This window comes from Eptatretus burgeri, chromosome 14 (assembly GCF_056783735.1).
Source record: "Eptatretus burgeri isolate ZD-2024b chromosome 14, Ebu_testis_v1, whole genome shotgun sequence".
In the NCBI taxonomy this organism is placed as follows: domain Eukaryota; kingdom Metazoa; phylum Chordata; class Myxini; order Myxiniformes; family Myxinidae; genus Eptatretus; species Eptatretus burgeri.
This window is the reverse complement of record NC_140974.1, coordinates 47931067-47948878: the sequence shown is the minus strand read 5'-3', so window position 1 is coordinate 47948878 and position 17812 is coordinate 47931067. Positions and strand designations below refer to the sequence as shown.

The window sequence follows — 17812 nt, the reverse complement described above, 5'->3', positions numbered from 1 at the left end:
TTTGTGAAAATATTTTTTCGTGAACCAAAAAGAGCAGTGCTTGGGAATGGGGTCTTTTGGCCTGAGGTGGTGGAAAACAGCTGTCTTGAATCCCTGGAGGGAAGAATGTGACAGAACAGAATGGGGATGTTGGTCCACAAGTGAGATAAAAGAAAAATGAGAGGAGGTGAGTAGTGTGCCTCGATTTTGAGAGTTTAGGAAGAACAGGGTTACTGGCAGACAGTGTTCACCCTGCAGAAACATGAAAGGAACAGTCAAGAAAGGGCAAATGGTGCAAGACCAAAAAAAGAGGCGGTTCAATACAGAAAGGTCACCAATCTGTCTGTGATGAGGCAGGGGATGAAGGTGTGAGGCAGGGGTGCCAGCCCAAAGAGGAGTGCAGTAGTCCATCAAGATGTGAATGAAGGCCTTGTAGTTTGTCAAAAGTTCTGATTGGCCAAGGAAAGATCTTGCACGATGGAGGATGTCCAGTCAGCACCTGGCATTGCAGGCCATCTTGGAAATATAATGTGCCCATGAAAGTTAATGGCTGATGAAATGAGGCCAAAAAGTTTGAGTGACTTAACCTATTCAAGTGGTTTGTTTTGCAAATAGATGGGAGGGTTTGCAAGATGGTCCCTTCGGAGAGACAGAGTGAGTGTGTGGGATTTTTTGGATCCTAAAGACATATTCAAAGTGTTGGACCAGCTCCTGATTCTTTCAAGTCCTGCAGAGATGGAAAAGGCTGCAGCATGCCTGTCTGGAGGATAAGAGCTGAACAGTGGAGGGTGGAATAATCAACAAAGACATTAGCTAGATTTTCCAGAGAATAAGAAAGATCATTGATGTAGATGAGGAACAAGACTGGAGACTCTTTTTTTCCTGCCTTTGGAATAAACTCCCACACTCTCTTCAATCCCATTCTTCTCTCAAGGCTTTCAAAACAGCTGTTCACCACCACCTCTTATCACCCCCCCTCCAAAACCATGATCTTTTCTACCCCCATTAATCCATCCCAAACCCACCTCCTTCAAATTCCTTGCTTTCCTTCCTGAAAGTTCCTGCAGTGTCCATCTCGCATATCCCATGCTCTCTACCCCCATCCCTCTCCCTTCCACAGATCTCCAAATGTCTTTGTTCCCCACTGTTTTGGCCATCCCTCTCCCGCCCCGCTTGTTGTGCATTGTGTGTTAGCTCTCATACGACCCTTGACAATGTATACAAAAAAAAGACATGAGGGAAAGGCATGTTGTGAACATCCTGAAGCTTGAGCAAAACAAACACCATACTGTGTCGTCTTCACCAGGGCAGGAGAATGAGTCCTTATTGTTCCAGGGAGTCAGGGCAAGCCGGTGGCTCGAGGCAGAGAGGTGGTCAGACAGAGCGCCAGTGGGTCCGAGCCAGAAAGAGTGAGTGAAGGCTTCAACACTGGACACACCAGTGGAAAGTATGACTGGCTCAATATCGGACATGTGTGCGACAATTGCGGAACGCACAACAACGTGCAGTTGCGAGCCAGTGATGATGTGTGCCTATGAGCAAAATAAACAGTTTCCTCTGATTCATTGAACAATGACCACTCCACTCCATGCAGTATATCAAAACAAAGATGAAAGGAACACTAAATGTCAGTTCAAATATTTATTCAATTCAGAGTTCGATTGGATAATCCCCTGTTCAGGCTGTTCCGTCCGATGCCAGATGCATCGACGTAGCAAATCTGCTGCCGAGAAACTGTGACTCAAGAAGGTTCTTGATCAGGTGGTTCGCTTTCACCTTACCGTGACTGGAGGCGATTTCGTGATTCCGTGTCCCGTGTGAAGCTATTTTTTTTTCATAAATATAACACCGAAAAAGAAGGGATTTCCTGAGATAAGATATTTCTGCTGATATTGTCAGTCCCACCCACCTCTCGGATCGCTGCCTATTCTTTTACAAAGGAATATCGTTTTTACATACGTTTCATGGAATCTTTTCAAGCTGTTAAAATTACAATAGCAAAGGATGATGCACGAGATAAAACTCTGTCGGACGGTACCAGAATCATTGCCATTGATAGAGGCAGCTCAGAAATATGCCGTCCGAAAACATTATTGCTGTTATTATTTTGAACGAGAAGATGAATCCCCGAGTTTGACCAATCTCGTTTTTTTGTGTTTTTTTTTTTGGTGCTTTCTCCATGATCTGGAGAACTGAAAAGTGATCCCTTCCTCAACAACCAGCTGAACAAACCAAATAGGTTCTCATATGTCACCAAAGCGACTTCTTCGAGAAGATACCCAAACTTTAGTTTTGCACTAGTTTTGTATTTCGCGAACATACATACATACATAAGTAGATATATAGATACATACATAGATACATGCATACATAGACACATACATACATAGACACATACATAGACACATACATACATACCAACATACATACATACATACATACATACAAGATGAGAGTTTTAGTAATACAGTATATGGATAGATGTACGGTAACAGATGGGGTGCCCATTGTTTACTGTGCCATCCCCACATCAAGAGTACCAGCGTACTCTGACAGCGAGGAAGAAGATTAGTTATATTGAGCTGACCTCTCGATAAAGATGTATAATGAATCCAAAATCGTTTTCCCCATGAAAATAATGATCAAGTACAGGTGAGGAAGCAATTAGTGAAAACTTTCAATTTCAATGGAGGGGAAAAAAAGTTTTGCGTGAGGTCTTTCAAAAGTTTACCTTTCTTGTAAGCCCCACATTGTGTACATGTGGCAAACCCATGATGTCTAACTTGGCCTATTTATTAAATTGTCGTTTTAAAATACCTTACCTTTTCTCTGTGGCGACGGTGATAATCTCAGGGAATGTCAACTTCAGACTGACATTCTCATCTGCATCGAGTAGGCAGAGACCCTGCCAGTCCAGAGCTGCAATCATGTTTACCTCTGTGATTCCAGAATCTGTGAAGATGTCAGAAAAATAAACCATTTTGAGGTTTTTACATTGTGGTAAAGGACCACATTGAAGACGAGCTCAGTTATTTAAAAAAAAAAAGATAGATCATAAAATATCCTACTTCACCAAGGAAATGACTGCCTTCTTCTCGTACAAACCTTGTCTTCATACAATTGCATCATTCTGTTACTCTTCCTCAACCACATTAATTAATTTTGAACAACACCACCACCACCACCCCACCCAAACACACACACACACACACACACACACACACACACACACACACACACACACACACACACACACACACACACACACACACACACACACACACACACATACACACACACTCTCCCAACCACATCTCTTCCAACCCTTAATTACAATAGCACCCCATCCCACCGAACATCTTGTAGACCTCAAAGAAACGGGAAAACCTTATTGGCCATTTCACTCGTGCAAAAGTCACGAGGTTTTCCTTTATCTTCTGAGGCTCCATCTTCTTTGCTTTGTACATGGCCTGGGGAGAGACATAAACCATCCCAACTGAAGATGTAAAAAAACAAAACAAAAAAAACAAAAACATTGTGTTTATCAACGTGTTTCTTTGTTCGAAAAGTGCGAGAACAGATTTTATCACAAAATGTGGGCAGCACTGCTTTCTATACTTACAATTCAATCTTCTTATTATTAATATTATTATTTAATGGTCACAATTATTCCCATGTTCTTGTGGGGTTGGTCAGGGGAAGCTTGGCCCAAGTATTTCAAGAACCAGCTGGCCAGGTCCGACGTTTGACCGAGGTTGGGCAGTAATTTGTAATTTGTTCAGTGTGGCTGGCTATAGTGTGCTGACTCTTCAGAAAGGACACCGTGGGATCATTACTTAACATCTACCAAGCAATGCCGGCAGACGAGATGTCCAGTTTAATGTCCATCCGAGGGATGACACACACATTGATGAATCACTCTGCCTGTGAAAGTAGATGAAAGTTTATAGCCGGTTCTGGATTTGAACCCAGGTTAGACAGCTTCGAGGCAAATATGTGTATCTCTCTCCAAACCATCCTGCCAGCCCCTGAAACTGCAATTCAATAAACATCCAAAATTGTCCTGAGAAGCACTGAAGTCCTTGTGCTATCAGTTTACCTATGGTGATGTTATATTTTTTTATATACAATAATCTAAGGCTAATATAGGAGCTTGTACATACATGTAGGTTGCAGAACAAGGACAGCAAGATACATCAGTGTATTTTCACATGAACTACTAGAACATTAGAAGACAAGAAACAAATCAACACAATCGGTTGGATGTGAACCTGGGATCCCCAGCATCATGAGCAAAGTATAAGAAGACGAGCTCAGTTATTTAAAAAAAAAAAATTATTGTATACAAAGTTGAGGCTTATGGAGGAGTTAGAAAGTTTCCCCTCTGTTAAAAAGCTTGGAATCAAAATCCCGAATATTGCTACGTTTCGGTGAATTTGAACCAAAAACCTCTGGCCAACCTTATATCCTCAGCATTTGGGAATTTCATGATCATTAAAACCCAGTCCACTCACGAATAACATTCAAGAAGGAGAATACTGATGCATAACTTGGGATTGGAATCAAAACACTGCTCATAAAAGGCAGCAATGCAAAGATCCCCCGACCATCAAGAACAAAAAAGGTGACTATTCAGGTCATTCTATGTACACTACATAAACAACCCAAGCACGGTCCAACAAGTAGTAAATAAATAAAAAAAATTCAGAAATACATTTAAAGTTCTTTAGACATTTCACCAAAATTGATTTTGTTTGGCACCGTTACTATTATTGTAAAGGGATAATCTCGACGCCCTCGTTAGCATAACCCACCTCAGCAAGAATCGACACAACCTTTTGCACCCAGAACTCCAATGGCTTTGACTTTGTGATTTGCTTCTCAGGTATAACTTCAGGTAAGATTTTGAACAATTCTGGGTGGGTCACCCCAGCACCCTTTTGGATGTAGCAATGCTGGGCTGCCAAGGCCGCCCGATCATTGTCCTGCAAGCATGAAGGACAAAAGAAAGTCACAAATGAGCTTGTATTCCTGATGAAGCCAGATTGTCTCTTCCATGATTGGATGAAGTACACATATGATGTCACATGTGTGTTTCATAGCCATTTGTGGATCCACAAAACAAAAGCATGATTACAAACAGAGCACATACAGTACATCCGCCAGGCCGTGAACAGTTGACGTTTTGTATCCCACATTCCCACTGATAGGCCAGATCTGCATCCAGATCTGAGCCAAAATCCAATCAACTTGTTTGTGTCACATAATCAACTTATCCACCATGTTTCGTCTGTTTGAGCTGCCTTGCGGTATATCATTTTGGGGCCTATCTCTCAGTGGTGAACAATTACTTTCTTCTTCTTCTTCCGGCTGCTCCCGTTAGGGGTCGCCACAGCGGATCATCCGTATGATCCGCATAGTGATTTGGCACATGTTTTACGCCGGATGCCCTTCCTGACGCAACCCTGGTCGCCTCTTACGACACAGGGATATGGTACACCTATTTTAACTGGGATATACACCGGCCCAGTACACTGGTACTCACTTCGCCGACCTCGGAAGGATGACAGGCTGAGTGAACCCCCCTGGTGTATTAATTCAGTGGCCCAACGGGGCTTGAACTCAGGACCTTTTGGATCCCAAGCCGCTGCCCTAACCACTGCGCCAACACCAGGATTGGTGAACAATTACTTTAAAAGTTCTCATTTCCGGATCCGGAGTCAGATCTTCACCAAAATCTAAACAATTTGTCCTTGTGTCAAACAGAGTCCACAAATTTTGTCCAAATCCGTCCACAACTTTTTGAGATATCCTGCTCACAGACAGACAGAGAGACAGACAAACAAACAAACAGGGGTGAAAACATAACCTCTGTCCACCTTCAGTGGTGGAGGTGATAATAATAATAATAATGATATATCACACATTATGTAAAAGTTTGCACATAATGATACATCGATAAATGGATAGGTTCCTCACCGTATCAGGCTGATATTCCCCATAGCTGAGGCCCTGTATGATCTGTGTGTAGATGAGATCAGTGCTCACTGTATCAATGGCAGGATCGTGCCAGGGAAGAAAGAACTCTTTCCGGAAAAGGAGGCGCCAAGGAGCTGTGCCTTCTTTCCCCCCGTACTCACAACACCGCTGCTCACACTGGCTGATTAGGTCCATGACGTGTTGCTTACCACCACCCAATGATGAGACCTGAAAAAAGATCAAGAGCCTGGTAACAAAGCCAATATTCATTCATGTTGCAGAGGTTTTCTTGAGATTATTACGAGAAAAAGGAGAGTTCTGGAAGGAACGTAATTTTTGTGTCAATGACAATGAACTCTCAATGTTTTTTTTTTGGTGGCGCTCGATAGTAGTCTCAGCAATAATGAAGAATACTAGGTCAAAATCTTGAGCACCTTCATAAACCGGTGTTTTGTCTACCTTATCATAGAGTGTGATGAAGATGGAAAAGCCAAAGTAGTCAGACATTTTCAGCTTCTCTGCTATACGGTTTATTAACTCGTGCGCAGTTGATGCAGAATCGGCAAGCACTGCCAATGCACAGCCATCCGCCAAGGTAACTGAAAGAACCATTGGTTGTTTGGCCTTGGTCGCCTGGAAGAAATGCCACAGATCATCAATTTCAAGTTGATATTGTTTCAAATTCTGACTTATGTAGAAATAAAAGATGGGTCACCTACCACGATAATTAAAACACAAAAATGGGTTTGTTTTAGCAGAGCTACTAGACACATGGGTACAGTAAAAAAACAAAAATAATAAATAGTTTTCTTAATTCATTAACTTCGTTATCTTGTGAAGATTCAACTCATTGATAAAGGGGTAAATAGTGAGTCAAATATGATACGTAACATTCTGGGATGCACAACACAAGAAACCAGAATGTCACTCGATGGAGCGCATACCTCTGCCAGGCAGAACAGTTTACGTTTTGTATCCCACTGAAAGGCCGGATCTGGATCCAGACCTGAACCAAAATCGAATCAGCTTGTTCTTGTTACCCGACCAGCTCGTCCACTTTGTTTTGTCATAACTCGTCCACAACTGTTTGAATTATCGTGCTATTTATAGTTTTGGCCCCATCTCTCATTGGTGAAGAATCACTTAAAATAATTAAAAAATTCTCATATCTGGACCTGGATTGAAATGTTCACTTCAATCAAATCCATTTGTCCTCGTCACAAATCTTGTCAACTTGTCCACCAAGTTTCTTCCAAATCCGTCCATAACTTTTGGAGATATTGCGTTGTGTATCATTTTTAGCCCCATCACTCAATGGTGAAGAATCACTTTTTAAAAATTTCGGATTGGAATTTGGATCTTCACCAAAATGTAATAAATTCATCCTTGTCACACACCTAACCTATCCACCAAATTTCGTTGAAATCCGTCCACAACGTTTTGAGATATCCTGCTCACAGACAAACAGACAGACAGACAAACAAAGGTGAAAACATAACCCCCATCCACCTTCAGTGGTGGAGGTAACAAGCTGGTAGATAGGCTACCCTTGAGATAGATCATAAAATATGTTGTGAAGCATTGGTCCAGCAAATCTCACCTGGAACTCAATGAAGTTGGGTGGCTGGCTTCGTACACCGTTTAGTATTGTTCTGCCCAGACGTTTGGCACAGTACGGAGCATAACTTGGGGGTCCAGTGCCCACAAAGTTTTTCAGGTACTGGGGCACACAAAAGGACAATCCATTTTTGTGACATCCTGTGCAGGATTTCTGATGTCATGCCAGTTTAATTTCAAGTAAAAACTTGACTCTTAATGATTGGATGTTCAGATTACAGTCATTTCATTATACCACAATCAGATCGTAAATTACGATAATTGTGACAAACTTCAGATGCTCAGGAAGTGAAGTGGGCATTCAAATACGACTTGTGCATTGGTTGTAATCTCCATTTCCAGGTTTCAAGAAGTTGAATGGAGTACTCCCAGGACTCGAAGTATCCACCTCCGTTTTTGGTGAAGGACCACATTTCAAAGACCAAGTTGTTAAGTTTTATTGTGCTCATGTTTTTGTTATGCCTGGTGTTGGTTTAATGGTTTGGGTGGTGGGCTTGGGATCCTAGGGACCCTAGGGATCCTGAGTTCAAATTCCACTTGGCTGTTTAATTAATACCAGGTGGGGTTAACCCTGCCTGTCATCCTTCTGAGCTTGGCAAAATGAATGCCAACTGAGTTCCTGTGAAAATTTCTGGTGTCCTGTGTCAGTGTTGACCCATCCAGTATTGTGCCTAATAGCCAAAGAGACTGCTTATGCAGCACCAATGTTCGACACGGAGTATGGTCCCAATGGATGGATGGATATTTTTGTTCCAAGGGCTCTATTCAGGATCAGCATGAAACCCAAGACAGCCTACAATTGTAGGTAGTTTGTAATAATATTCCCCAGGATAGTTTTTAAGATCTCAGTGAGGTTCTTCATCATTTCTCCCGTTGCTTTGACAATCATTGGCACAATGTCAGTGCTCTTCACCTTCCCGGCTCTCGACTTCATTTTTCAGTTCGTGGTATTTGGTTAAACTAGCATGTGCCCATACGTGCGTGGCCGTACGTGCAAAAAAAAACAAAAAAACGTTCAAACCGCGAGACAGAAACAACAACCACACAGGCCGTTCCTTCGCTCTCGCGTGCCTGTACGTGTGTGGCTGTATGTGAGTGCCCGTACGTGCAAACCAAAAAAAAAACTTTCAAACCGCGAAACAGAAACAACAACCACACAGGCCATTCCTTCACACTCACATGCCCGTACGTGCGTGGCCGTACGTGCAAAAAAAAAAACTTTCAAACCGCGTGACAGAAACAACCACAAAGGCCGTACGTGTGTGGCCGTACGTGCAAACCAAAAAAAAACAAAAAATATAATTTCAAACAACCACACAGGCCGTTCCTTCGCTCTCGCATGCCTGTACGTGTGTGGCTGTATGTGAGTGCCCGTACGTGCAAACCAAAAAAAAAAAAAAAAGTATAATTTCAAACAAATACACAGGCCGTTCCTTCGCTCTCGCATGCCTGTACGTGTGTGGCTGTATGTGAGTGCCCGTACGTGCAAACCAAAAAAAAAAAAAAGTATAATTTCAAACAAACACACAGGCCGTTCCTTCGCTCTCATAAACGACAACTGGATTGGGGCATTGTGTTTATTTATAAATGTGCATAAGAAATCGAGAAATTATTAGAATACAGTAAGTCATCACTATCCGGAAGTCCGTATGTTGTAACCCGTAATGGGGAACGTGGTTGAGGATCTCTTCCCCATCGGCCACACCCACGCAGCAACGTGTCCTGTCATTGGTAACAAAATGGCGCATCAGCCACGCCTTCGCAGCAACGTGTCCTGTCATTGTTTGGTAAATAAATGGCCATAACTTGGGAACCACTTGTCTGATTAATATCAAACCTTAAAAAGGCACATACTCGAGGGGGTCCCCAGCAATATAGCTGGCAAGTTTCAATTACATCGGACCAGTTGTTGTTGAGAAACAGCGGTCACACACACACACACACACACACACACACACACACACACACACACACACACACACACACACACACACACACACACACAGATTGCTGGATTATAGACAGATGGTTCCTGTATTGTTGTTCGTCGGTTGAATTTTATGTTGTCCATTTTTGTTGGTTTACCTTGTACGAATATGCCCCTGGCACACTTATCTTGGCCAAATTCCATTTCCATTGTTCTGCCAATTTTTGTCATTCAGTGGGAGTACCTTGAAATAATCTATATACAGTGGATGTGTTAACTTTCGTTGAAAGTTCCTTTGGATGTTCTTCTCTTGGATGTTCGGGTGTATCCATGTCGTTGCTTGTTGATGAGGTTACTCAGTGGGTCCAGAGCCAGGCAAAACAGGAGGGGGGGGGAATGCTGTTACCCTGGAAGATCCCACGTCGTATCTTCACTCCTAGTATTTCGATTTTCCATTCTGAATGCTGTGATATCAATGTGGTATTCCAGAGCTCCATTGCTTTCTCAGTCACTTTGATTATTTGGGGACTGATTGTGTACACTTGAATGCATTTTACCATCCACGAAAGCAGGACACTACCAAAGGACACTTTTTAATAATAATTATCTATCCAGGCTGTAGACAATTTGGTGTTTCGCAACTTGCAGTTTTGGAGTGTCGTCTTGTTCAATAGTAAATGGTCTATTGTTCTGTAGCAACCTTTCTTACGACCCTTCTGCAATGCCTCTCGACCTCCTTGTTGCGGTAGGCGGTGGCAAATCATTTCCATGAGGATTCCTGTTAAAAATTTGTATGTTTTTGGTCGACATGTTATTGGCCTATATTTGTGAGTTAGTGAGGTTTCTTCAGATTTTGGGATGAGGAAGGTGTTACCTTCTGTGAGGCACTCATCCATTGCCTTTTCCCCTTGGATAACTTTGTTAAATGCTGGAGTGTAGTGATTGTGGAGAGCTTTTGGTTTGCCTTTTCCAGAAATTTGGAATTACATCCAGGCATGGACCAAGGAACTTCTGCCTTGTAGTTGTGGGAATGATAGGATAATTAAAAGGTATTTAGAGCTTAAGGGATGAAGGGGATTTATGTGGGTTGTGGTGTAAAACTTGCTTTGCTGAATTCTTCAGATGGTGGGATGCAGCCAATGTAGAGGGACAGTAAGACCCAGCCACGAGCAACACTGTTTGGTGAGGGATTCTTGATGAGCTGTTTGCAGATCTGACAGTAAATCTCATCTCTGAAAGAGAATAAGACACACACAAACTGCGATATCATTATTGTTGAGCTTTTCTTCATCAACTATCATTGCACCGAGGGATATCAAAAAAAAAAAAAAATTAATTCTACAAATGTTATGTTTTAATATCTTCCAATTTTTTTTTTAATAAAATCAAGTCTGCAATAAATAATTTATTTTTCCCTGTATGCTTATCAAGAACGGATCCATTTGCCTTATCCTAGGATCTAAAATTATCCTTGACCGACGTAGACTGAAGCAGATTATCTTCCTTCTGTCGATTACGCCCTACCGGAGGTCTGGCCGAAGGATAGCTTGGCCGACGATGTAATGAAGTTTTTGCATGTTGTTGAGATATTGCCTTTCCAACGGGAGGTGGCCTTGCCCACCAAACTCCATATCATTCACATCCTCCTGCATGCACAAGTTCTCGAATTGTTATTCACACAGGCTCCACTTTTATTGCAATTTTATCCCTCCCCACCCCAAAAATCTGAACTTTCTGTTTAACTGCCATAACCACAATACTTCTTCCAAAACTGAGCTGAGGTCTTCACCTGATGTTCAAGAAAACCAAATCAACCCCTTAATACGAAACAACAAACCTAACTGAGTATAATCATCTTCTCACCTGTTTGTACTCACGAGCCAATGTGTTAATGAGTATCTTCATGATGGGCTCAGTTTCCAAATTCATCTCAGGGTTCGTTTTGTTCACCCGCGGATCCCCCATGTCACCCATGAAGCGTAAAATCATGAGCCAGACAGATTTCGCAGCCTAGATAACAGAAATTGCAGTAAAGACCAACTGTAATTACTCAAATAAACCTTGTAATGCATATATCTTTTCAATGACATCATCAAACTAATGAAATAGAGGGAATAAAATTAATGGACAGACGGTGGGACAAGAGGTGGATGTTAACAAGGAAGGGAATGAATTAATGAATGATGGAAGAAAGTAGGAGACTGGGGTGGGGAGGAATAAAGTAACCTGTGAGTATTTTATGGCTTCCATGGGAAATAATTAATGGGGGTAGAAAATATCATGGGTAAACATTGAGGAGACATGTGATAGTGCTGCACTACCACCTCAAAGCCCAGGAGGGAAGAGTGTGATTGCACCACCTCAAGAAAGCAGTTCCACAAGTTCAGTAAAAGAGGAACAAAGGAGGGAGGGTGGAAGGCAGTCTGGAGTTGGGGAGTTTAACAAGGAGGGGTTACTGGAAGAATGCATGCATCCTTGAGGAAGTGGGGACGAGTCGAAGGGTTGAAAGATCAAAGGGAGCAAAAACAGGATGGGGTGTTAAAAACAGAGAAGCCACCAACTTGTGTGCAATTGCGGAGTAGCAGTCTTGTGCTTCAGCTTCTTTGTAACAGATGGCAAGGATGTTGTGAGTTTTGGATTATATAGCATCGAGGAAAGAGAGTTGAGAAGTAGGAGCAGCTAGTGGAACGTAGGGAGAGCAGTATTCATCTGCGACACAGACGAAGGCCTTGCGAGCCATGAAAAGTCCAGATTTCGCAAGGAAGGACTTAGCATGGATAAACATGTCCATTCTGCATCTGGTCTTTGAGCATACATGATGTGCCAAGGAAAGCTTATGACTGATGGTGAGGTACAGAATATCAATAACTTGAACTTCTTCCAGTAGTTGCTTGTGAAAACAAATTGCTGGGTTTATGAGATCATCCTTCTCGGGAGACAGGGTGAGAGTACGAGATGTTCCCACATTGAATGACCTATTCCATTTGTTAGACTAGAATCTTATATATTTTCCACGTCAGCAGGGTAGAAGGCAACTGCTGCCATCATGCTCTTTGGATGGGGTACAGTCAAAAATAAAGTGGAGCCATCAAAAAAAAGAGTAAAAAAGAGAAGTATGCATGGTATCAGAGAGGTGATTTAAGTATACGAGTAAAAAGACTTGGCTCAAGATACAGCCTTTGGGAACTCCAGCCTCGACTGAGAGAGGAGATGACAAGATTTCCTTGAGGGCTACACTCTGACTGCTTGAGTGGAGGAAATCAGCAAACCAGGAAGGAAGTTGGCCTTGGATGCCACCTTCATTCCTGGCCGTTTGAGAGCTAGGCAAACAGTGTGACATAGTATTGAATGCCACCAGATACATGCAAAGAGACAACCCTGACCGAACGTTTAAGATTCAGAGTCTCCTTCCACTGTTTTGATTGAGCCAACACCATGCCCAAAATTGAGTGACCTGGACAGAATCCAAATTGATGTTCAAAGATTCGGCTGTTTGAAAAGAGTAAAGACTTGAGGTCATGTGCAATTTTTTTTTTTTTTTTTTTTTGTATACCTTGGTCGAGGCTCGTATGAGAGCTAACACACAACTCACAGCAAGGAGGCATGAGACAAGAGGGGCGGGAGTGGAAGGGACAAAACAGTGGGGAACAGACACATTAGGTGAACTGTGGAAGGGAGAGGGATGGGGATGGGACGGGGAACATGGCGAAGAGAAGATGGACATTTCAGGGACTTTCAGGAAGGAAAGTAGGAGAAATTAAGGAAGTGGGCTTGGGTGGATTATCGGGGGTAGAAAAGATCGAGGATTTGGATGGGGGAAGATAAGAGGTGGTGGTGAACAGCTGTTTTGAAAGCCTGGAGGGAAGAATGGGAAAGAATAGAGTGAGGAAGTTTATTCCAAAGGCGGGAAAAAAGAGGAATGAAAGAGTGAAGATGAGCAGTGATTCGTGATTTTGGTAGTTTTACCAGAAGGGGGTTGATGGCGGACCTTGAGCGCCCTGTGGAAATGTGGTGGGGACAAATCGCAGAGAGAGCAAGGGGGGCAAGGCTGGAGAGGAGTCGGTAGAAGACAGAAAGACCACCGACCAACCTGCGGTGATTGAGTGAGAGGCCCAAAGACTCAGCTTCATTGCGGGAGATGCCGATGATCTTAAATGCCCTGGTTTCGACAGCGTGAAGCCGAGAAAGGTGGGAGGCAGGAGCACCAGCCCAGAGGGGAGAGCAGTACTCCATCAGGCTACGGATAAAAGCTTTGTAAGTGGTCAGGAGCTCAAGAGGGCCGAGGAAGGACTTAGCACGACGGAGGATTCCCAGTCGGCGACTGGCTTTTGAGGCGAGGTTGGAAATGTGATTTTCCCAGGAAAGGTCATGGCAGATAGTGAGACCCAGAAGCTTGAAAGAAAAGACTTCTTCCAGAGGATTGTTGAGAAAGTGGATGGGGGGGTTTTGTAAACGGTCCTTTCGAAGAGACATAGTGAGAGTGTGAGATTTGTCTGGATTGAAAGACATGTTCCACGTGTTGGACCAGTTTGTAATTTTATCCAGATCTGCAGTGAGTGAAGAAGCTGCTGCTTGCCGGTCTGAGGGATGACAGATGGTACGGCAGAGGGTGGAGTCGTCGGCAAAGAGAAATAGAGGATTTTCCAAAGAGTCCGAGAGATCATTGATGAAAACCAGAAAAAGAACAGGGCCCAGAACGCTACCTTGAGGAACTCCAGCCTGCACAGGAAGAGGGGATGAAAGAACTCCATTTAGGGCCACACGTTGACTGTGACAGGAGAGGAAGTCTGCGAGCCATGAGTGGAGATGGCCTTGAATACCATGGGAAGAGAGTTTGGTGAGTAGGGCAGGGTGCCAGACTGTGTCAAAAGCACGTGATATGTCCAGGGATACGGCTCGGATTTCCTGTCTGGCATTGAGGACCTCCATCCATTGATGGGAGAGCAGAAGCAGCATATCCAGGGTAGAGTGACCTGGTCTGAAACCAAATTGATGATTGGAAATCAAGCCATTGGAGAAGAGGAAGGATTTCATATCTGAGGCGATGATGGATTCTATCACCTTGCTGATGATTGGGAGAAGGCTGATTGGTCTGTAGTTATAAGGATCTGTTTTTGCACCTTTTTTATGCAGGGCAGTGATGTTTGCAGATTTCCAAGCAGATGGCAGATGACCTTGGGCAAATGAGAGGGTGAATAGAACAGAGAGAGGGTGAGCAAGAGCAGAAGAGCAGGCTTTGAGGACACGTGGGCTGATGCCGTCTGGACCGGTTGCAGAATCTGACTCGAGGTTTGAAAGCAAGCTCTCCACCTTGTCAGGAGAAAAGGATACAGAGTCCAGGGACAGTTGGGTGCGACTGGGTAAAGTGGGTAGAGATAGTGATGGGTTTAGGACACAAGATTTAGCTGCAAACACCGAGTTTAGACATTCAGCTTTATCACGTGTGGAATCAGCAGTGCGGCCATTTGAGGTAAGGGAGGGGATGGAGGGGGAACATACACCAGAAACAGATTTGATTAAACGCCACCAGGATTTTGAGGAGGGAGAGAGGTTTGAGAGTTCAGACTTGAGATGAGAAAGATGTTGTTTTCTGGCTCTCCTGAGGGTAGATACACACTTGTTCCGAGCTTTGTGGAAAGAACTGAGATTGCCCCCAGTTGGGTTTGCTTTCCATGAGGCAAAGGCAAGTTGTTTCAGGACAACTGCCTCGCCACAAGCTTCAGTAAACCAAGGGCGGGAGGAAGGGTAAGACAACTGAACACGAGAGGGGATAAATCTGTGCATGAGGGAGAGCAAGTTTCTTTGAAAGAATTCCCAGGATGAGTTGATGTTTGAGAAAGTAGTGATAGGAGACCAGTCTGTAAGTTTGATGGCTGCTCGGAGACCCTGCCAGTCGGCTTGAGTGAAATGCCAGACTCGACGGCGGTGAGGTGGTTCTCTGATAACAGCCAGAGAGATGTCCACTTTGACAAGGACGTGGTCAGAAGAACCAATTGGAGCGAAGGAAGAGCAGCAGATATTGTCAGGGAAATTTGTCAAAATCAGATCCAGAAGAGATGGAGTACCATTGGTTGAGATCCGGGTCGGGAAGTTGACCGATTGAGTCAGTCCCAATGAGTCGCAGAAAGCTTTTTGCTGAGGTGCCATGGCAGGTGAGAGAGGTACCCACACCGAGCCAACTGGCATGATGACAATTGAAGTCACCACATAAGAGGAAGAGAGAGTTTGGATGAGAAGATAGAAGATGGTCCATGTTTTCGGAGAGTGAGGTGTAGATGGAGTCATCACTGTTCGGTGGACGGTACAGTACACATATAAACATGAGGTGGGAGTGGAGGGGAAGCCGAAGCCAGAGGTATTCCTGGGGGTGTGGGGAGTGAGAGCAGTGCATGGAGAGTGAGGAATAGAGTCTTTGATGAAGAGAGCAACACCTCCACCAGGACGAGGCTCAGGTCTGTCATACCGTAAGAGGGAGTAGCCAGGGAGAGATACTTGGGAGTCAGACACGTCTTGGGAGAGGAAAGTTTCTGTTAGGCAGATAATGTCTGGTTTGTCAGTGGCAACTTGTATGGAAAGATCTGAAAGGTTTGAGCGAAGGCCCCGGATATTTGAGGTCCACACTTTTAATGAAGAGGAAGGGGAGGAGGCTTTGGGTGCAGGAGGTGGAGGGGAGGGGAGGGTAGGACAAGGGACGAGGGGGGCAGGTAAGGAGGGTTGCTGAAGGAGTGTGGGGTATTGCAGAACAGCGAGGGGAGGGGGCCGAATGAGGAGGAGAAAAGGCTCTGTGGTGCTGGGGGAGAGGGGGGACAAGAGAGGGGGAAGAAGGCAGTTGAGGATTTGAGGAGGTGGAGTGAAGAGATGGAGGTGAGAGGGCAGTGGAGGGAGGCAGGTTGGTGCATGAGAGGGGGGGCAACTTTGAGAAGGAAGAGTGAGGGGGATGAAAGGTGGGAGAAAGGTGAGAAAGGAGAAATGATCGATTCCATAATGTTGTTTAAAATTGGGAGTCGGATTTCCGGTCTGTAATCGAAGGGATCCATATTTTCACCCTTCTTGGTCTTCCCAGCAGACTGCAGGTGACCTAAGATGAAGGACAAGCTGAAGAGAGCAGTTGATGCCATTCAACAAAATATAACATATGTTCTACGTTTTGTCAAAATCTGACGTTCTATGAGTATTTCACCAAGTCATATACAGTTTGTGTTTTTGGCCAATGAATAACCACCATAGGTAAAGGCAAAATGGATGGAGCTCAGCTGTGTGAGGTCTTGGTAAGGACTGTCAATGTAAGCAGGCTGTCTTGAATAACACAACATGTTGGCCAGGTCTTCTTCTTATTACATATGGCAGCTTGGTTACCTGGTAGCTATCATTTTGTTGGGGCACAACTATGCATCTGAGGGTGTGCCCATGCACCAGCACACTGGTACTCATTTCACCAACCTCCGAAGAATGACAGGCCGAGTCAACCCCACCTGGTGTTAATTCAGCTGTCAACAGGGCTCAAACTCAGGACCCTAAGATCCCAAGCCAGCCACCCTAACTACAAAGCCAACACCACACTTTTTACCTGCATCCCATCCTCTGCCATCCTCAATAGCATGTCTTGTTCATTTTAATACAGCACTGTGTTCACATTGCAATAACTCGGTGAAGAGCACAGATCTCAGGCCACTATTTGTCATCAGAAATAATTTGATGAAAGGACGACGTGCGCGTAAACAGGATTACATCCCACTACATACATAACATAATACATGTTGGCCAGGTATTCCCACCTTTATCAACATCTTTCGATGTTTTCCTTTCTCCTATCAACCAAACTCATATGGACCACCATCCTAACCCCAAAACCACTATCCTTCCAGTTACCTTGAACTCCACTGGAGGCATCCTTATAACCATAAGCCTAATTTTATGCATCAATTTGTTTTTTCTGCCCACTTATAAAACAACTTATTAAACAAAATACGAGATAAGTGCCTGTGGATTAAATATCAAAGTGATACTTGACAAACTACCTTGGTACTTTAAATTCTTGAGCAGTAAACCACATTTTTTGAGCTAACCACTGTACCTGGCAGTCGCTGTGTTTCTCGTGCTCCAACAGAGGTTTACGCAGCAGCTGGCGCACATAACTGTGAGTTTGCCCACCCTGGAAATTAGCAGCAGCAAACTTGGGAAATGTGAAATCATCCTCAAAATCATGTGGATATTCATCGACGGTGTCGGTCTGAATGACGCTTTCCAATACGTCATCCGGCAGTTGTCTCTGCAGAGATTACCATCTCTTAATGCACACGTATCATGGCA

General features: G+C 43.9%; 1 protein-coding gene across 4 annotated transcripts in view; it reads right to left on the bottom strand.

Moving 5' to 3' along the window:
* The window catches only part of LOC147013127 (unconventional myosin-VIIa-like), a 123445-nt gene that overhangs the window by 43986 nt on the left and 61647 nt on the right, over positions 1 to 17812 (bottom strand). For all 4 annotated transcript variants that reach the window (XM_085854720.1, XM_085854723.1, XM_085854722.1 and 1 more), the window contains 10 exons: positions 17577 to 17771; positions 11366 to 11512; positions 11027 to 11148; positions 10608 to 10734; positions 7559 to 7678; positions 6418 to 6591; positions 5959 to 6186; positions 4794 to 4964; positions 3332 to 3449; positions 2802 to 2931 (listed from right to left, as the gene is read on the bottom strand). In XM_085854720.1, coding sequence (XP_085710846.1) covers positions 2802 to 2931; positions 3332 to 3449; positions 4794 to 4964; positions 5959 to 6186; positions 6418 to 6591; positions 7559 to 7678; positions 10608 to 10734; positions 11027 to 11148; positions 11366 to 11512; positions 17577 to 17771 — 1532 coding nt within the window. The remainder of the gene's footprint in view (positions 1 to 2801; positions 2932 to 3331; positions 3450 to 4793; positions 4965 to 5958; positions 6187 to 6417; positions 6592 to 7558; positions 7679 to 10607; positions 10735 to 11026; positions 11149 to 11365; positions 11513 to 17576; positions 17772 to 17812) is intronic.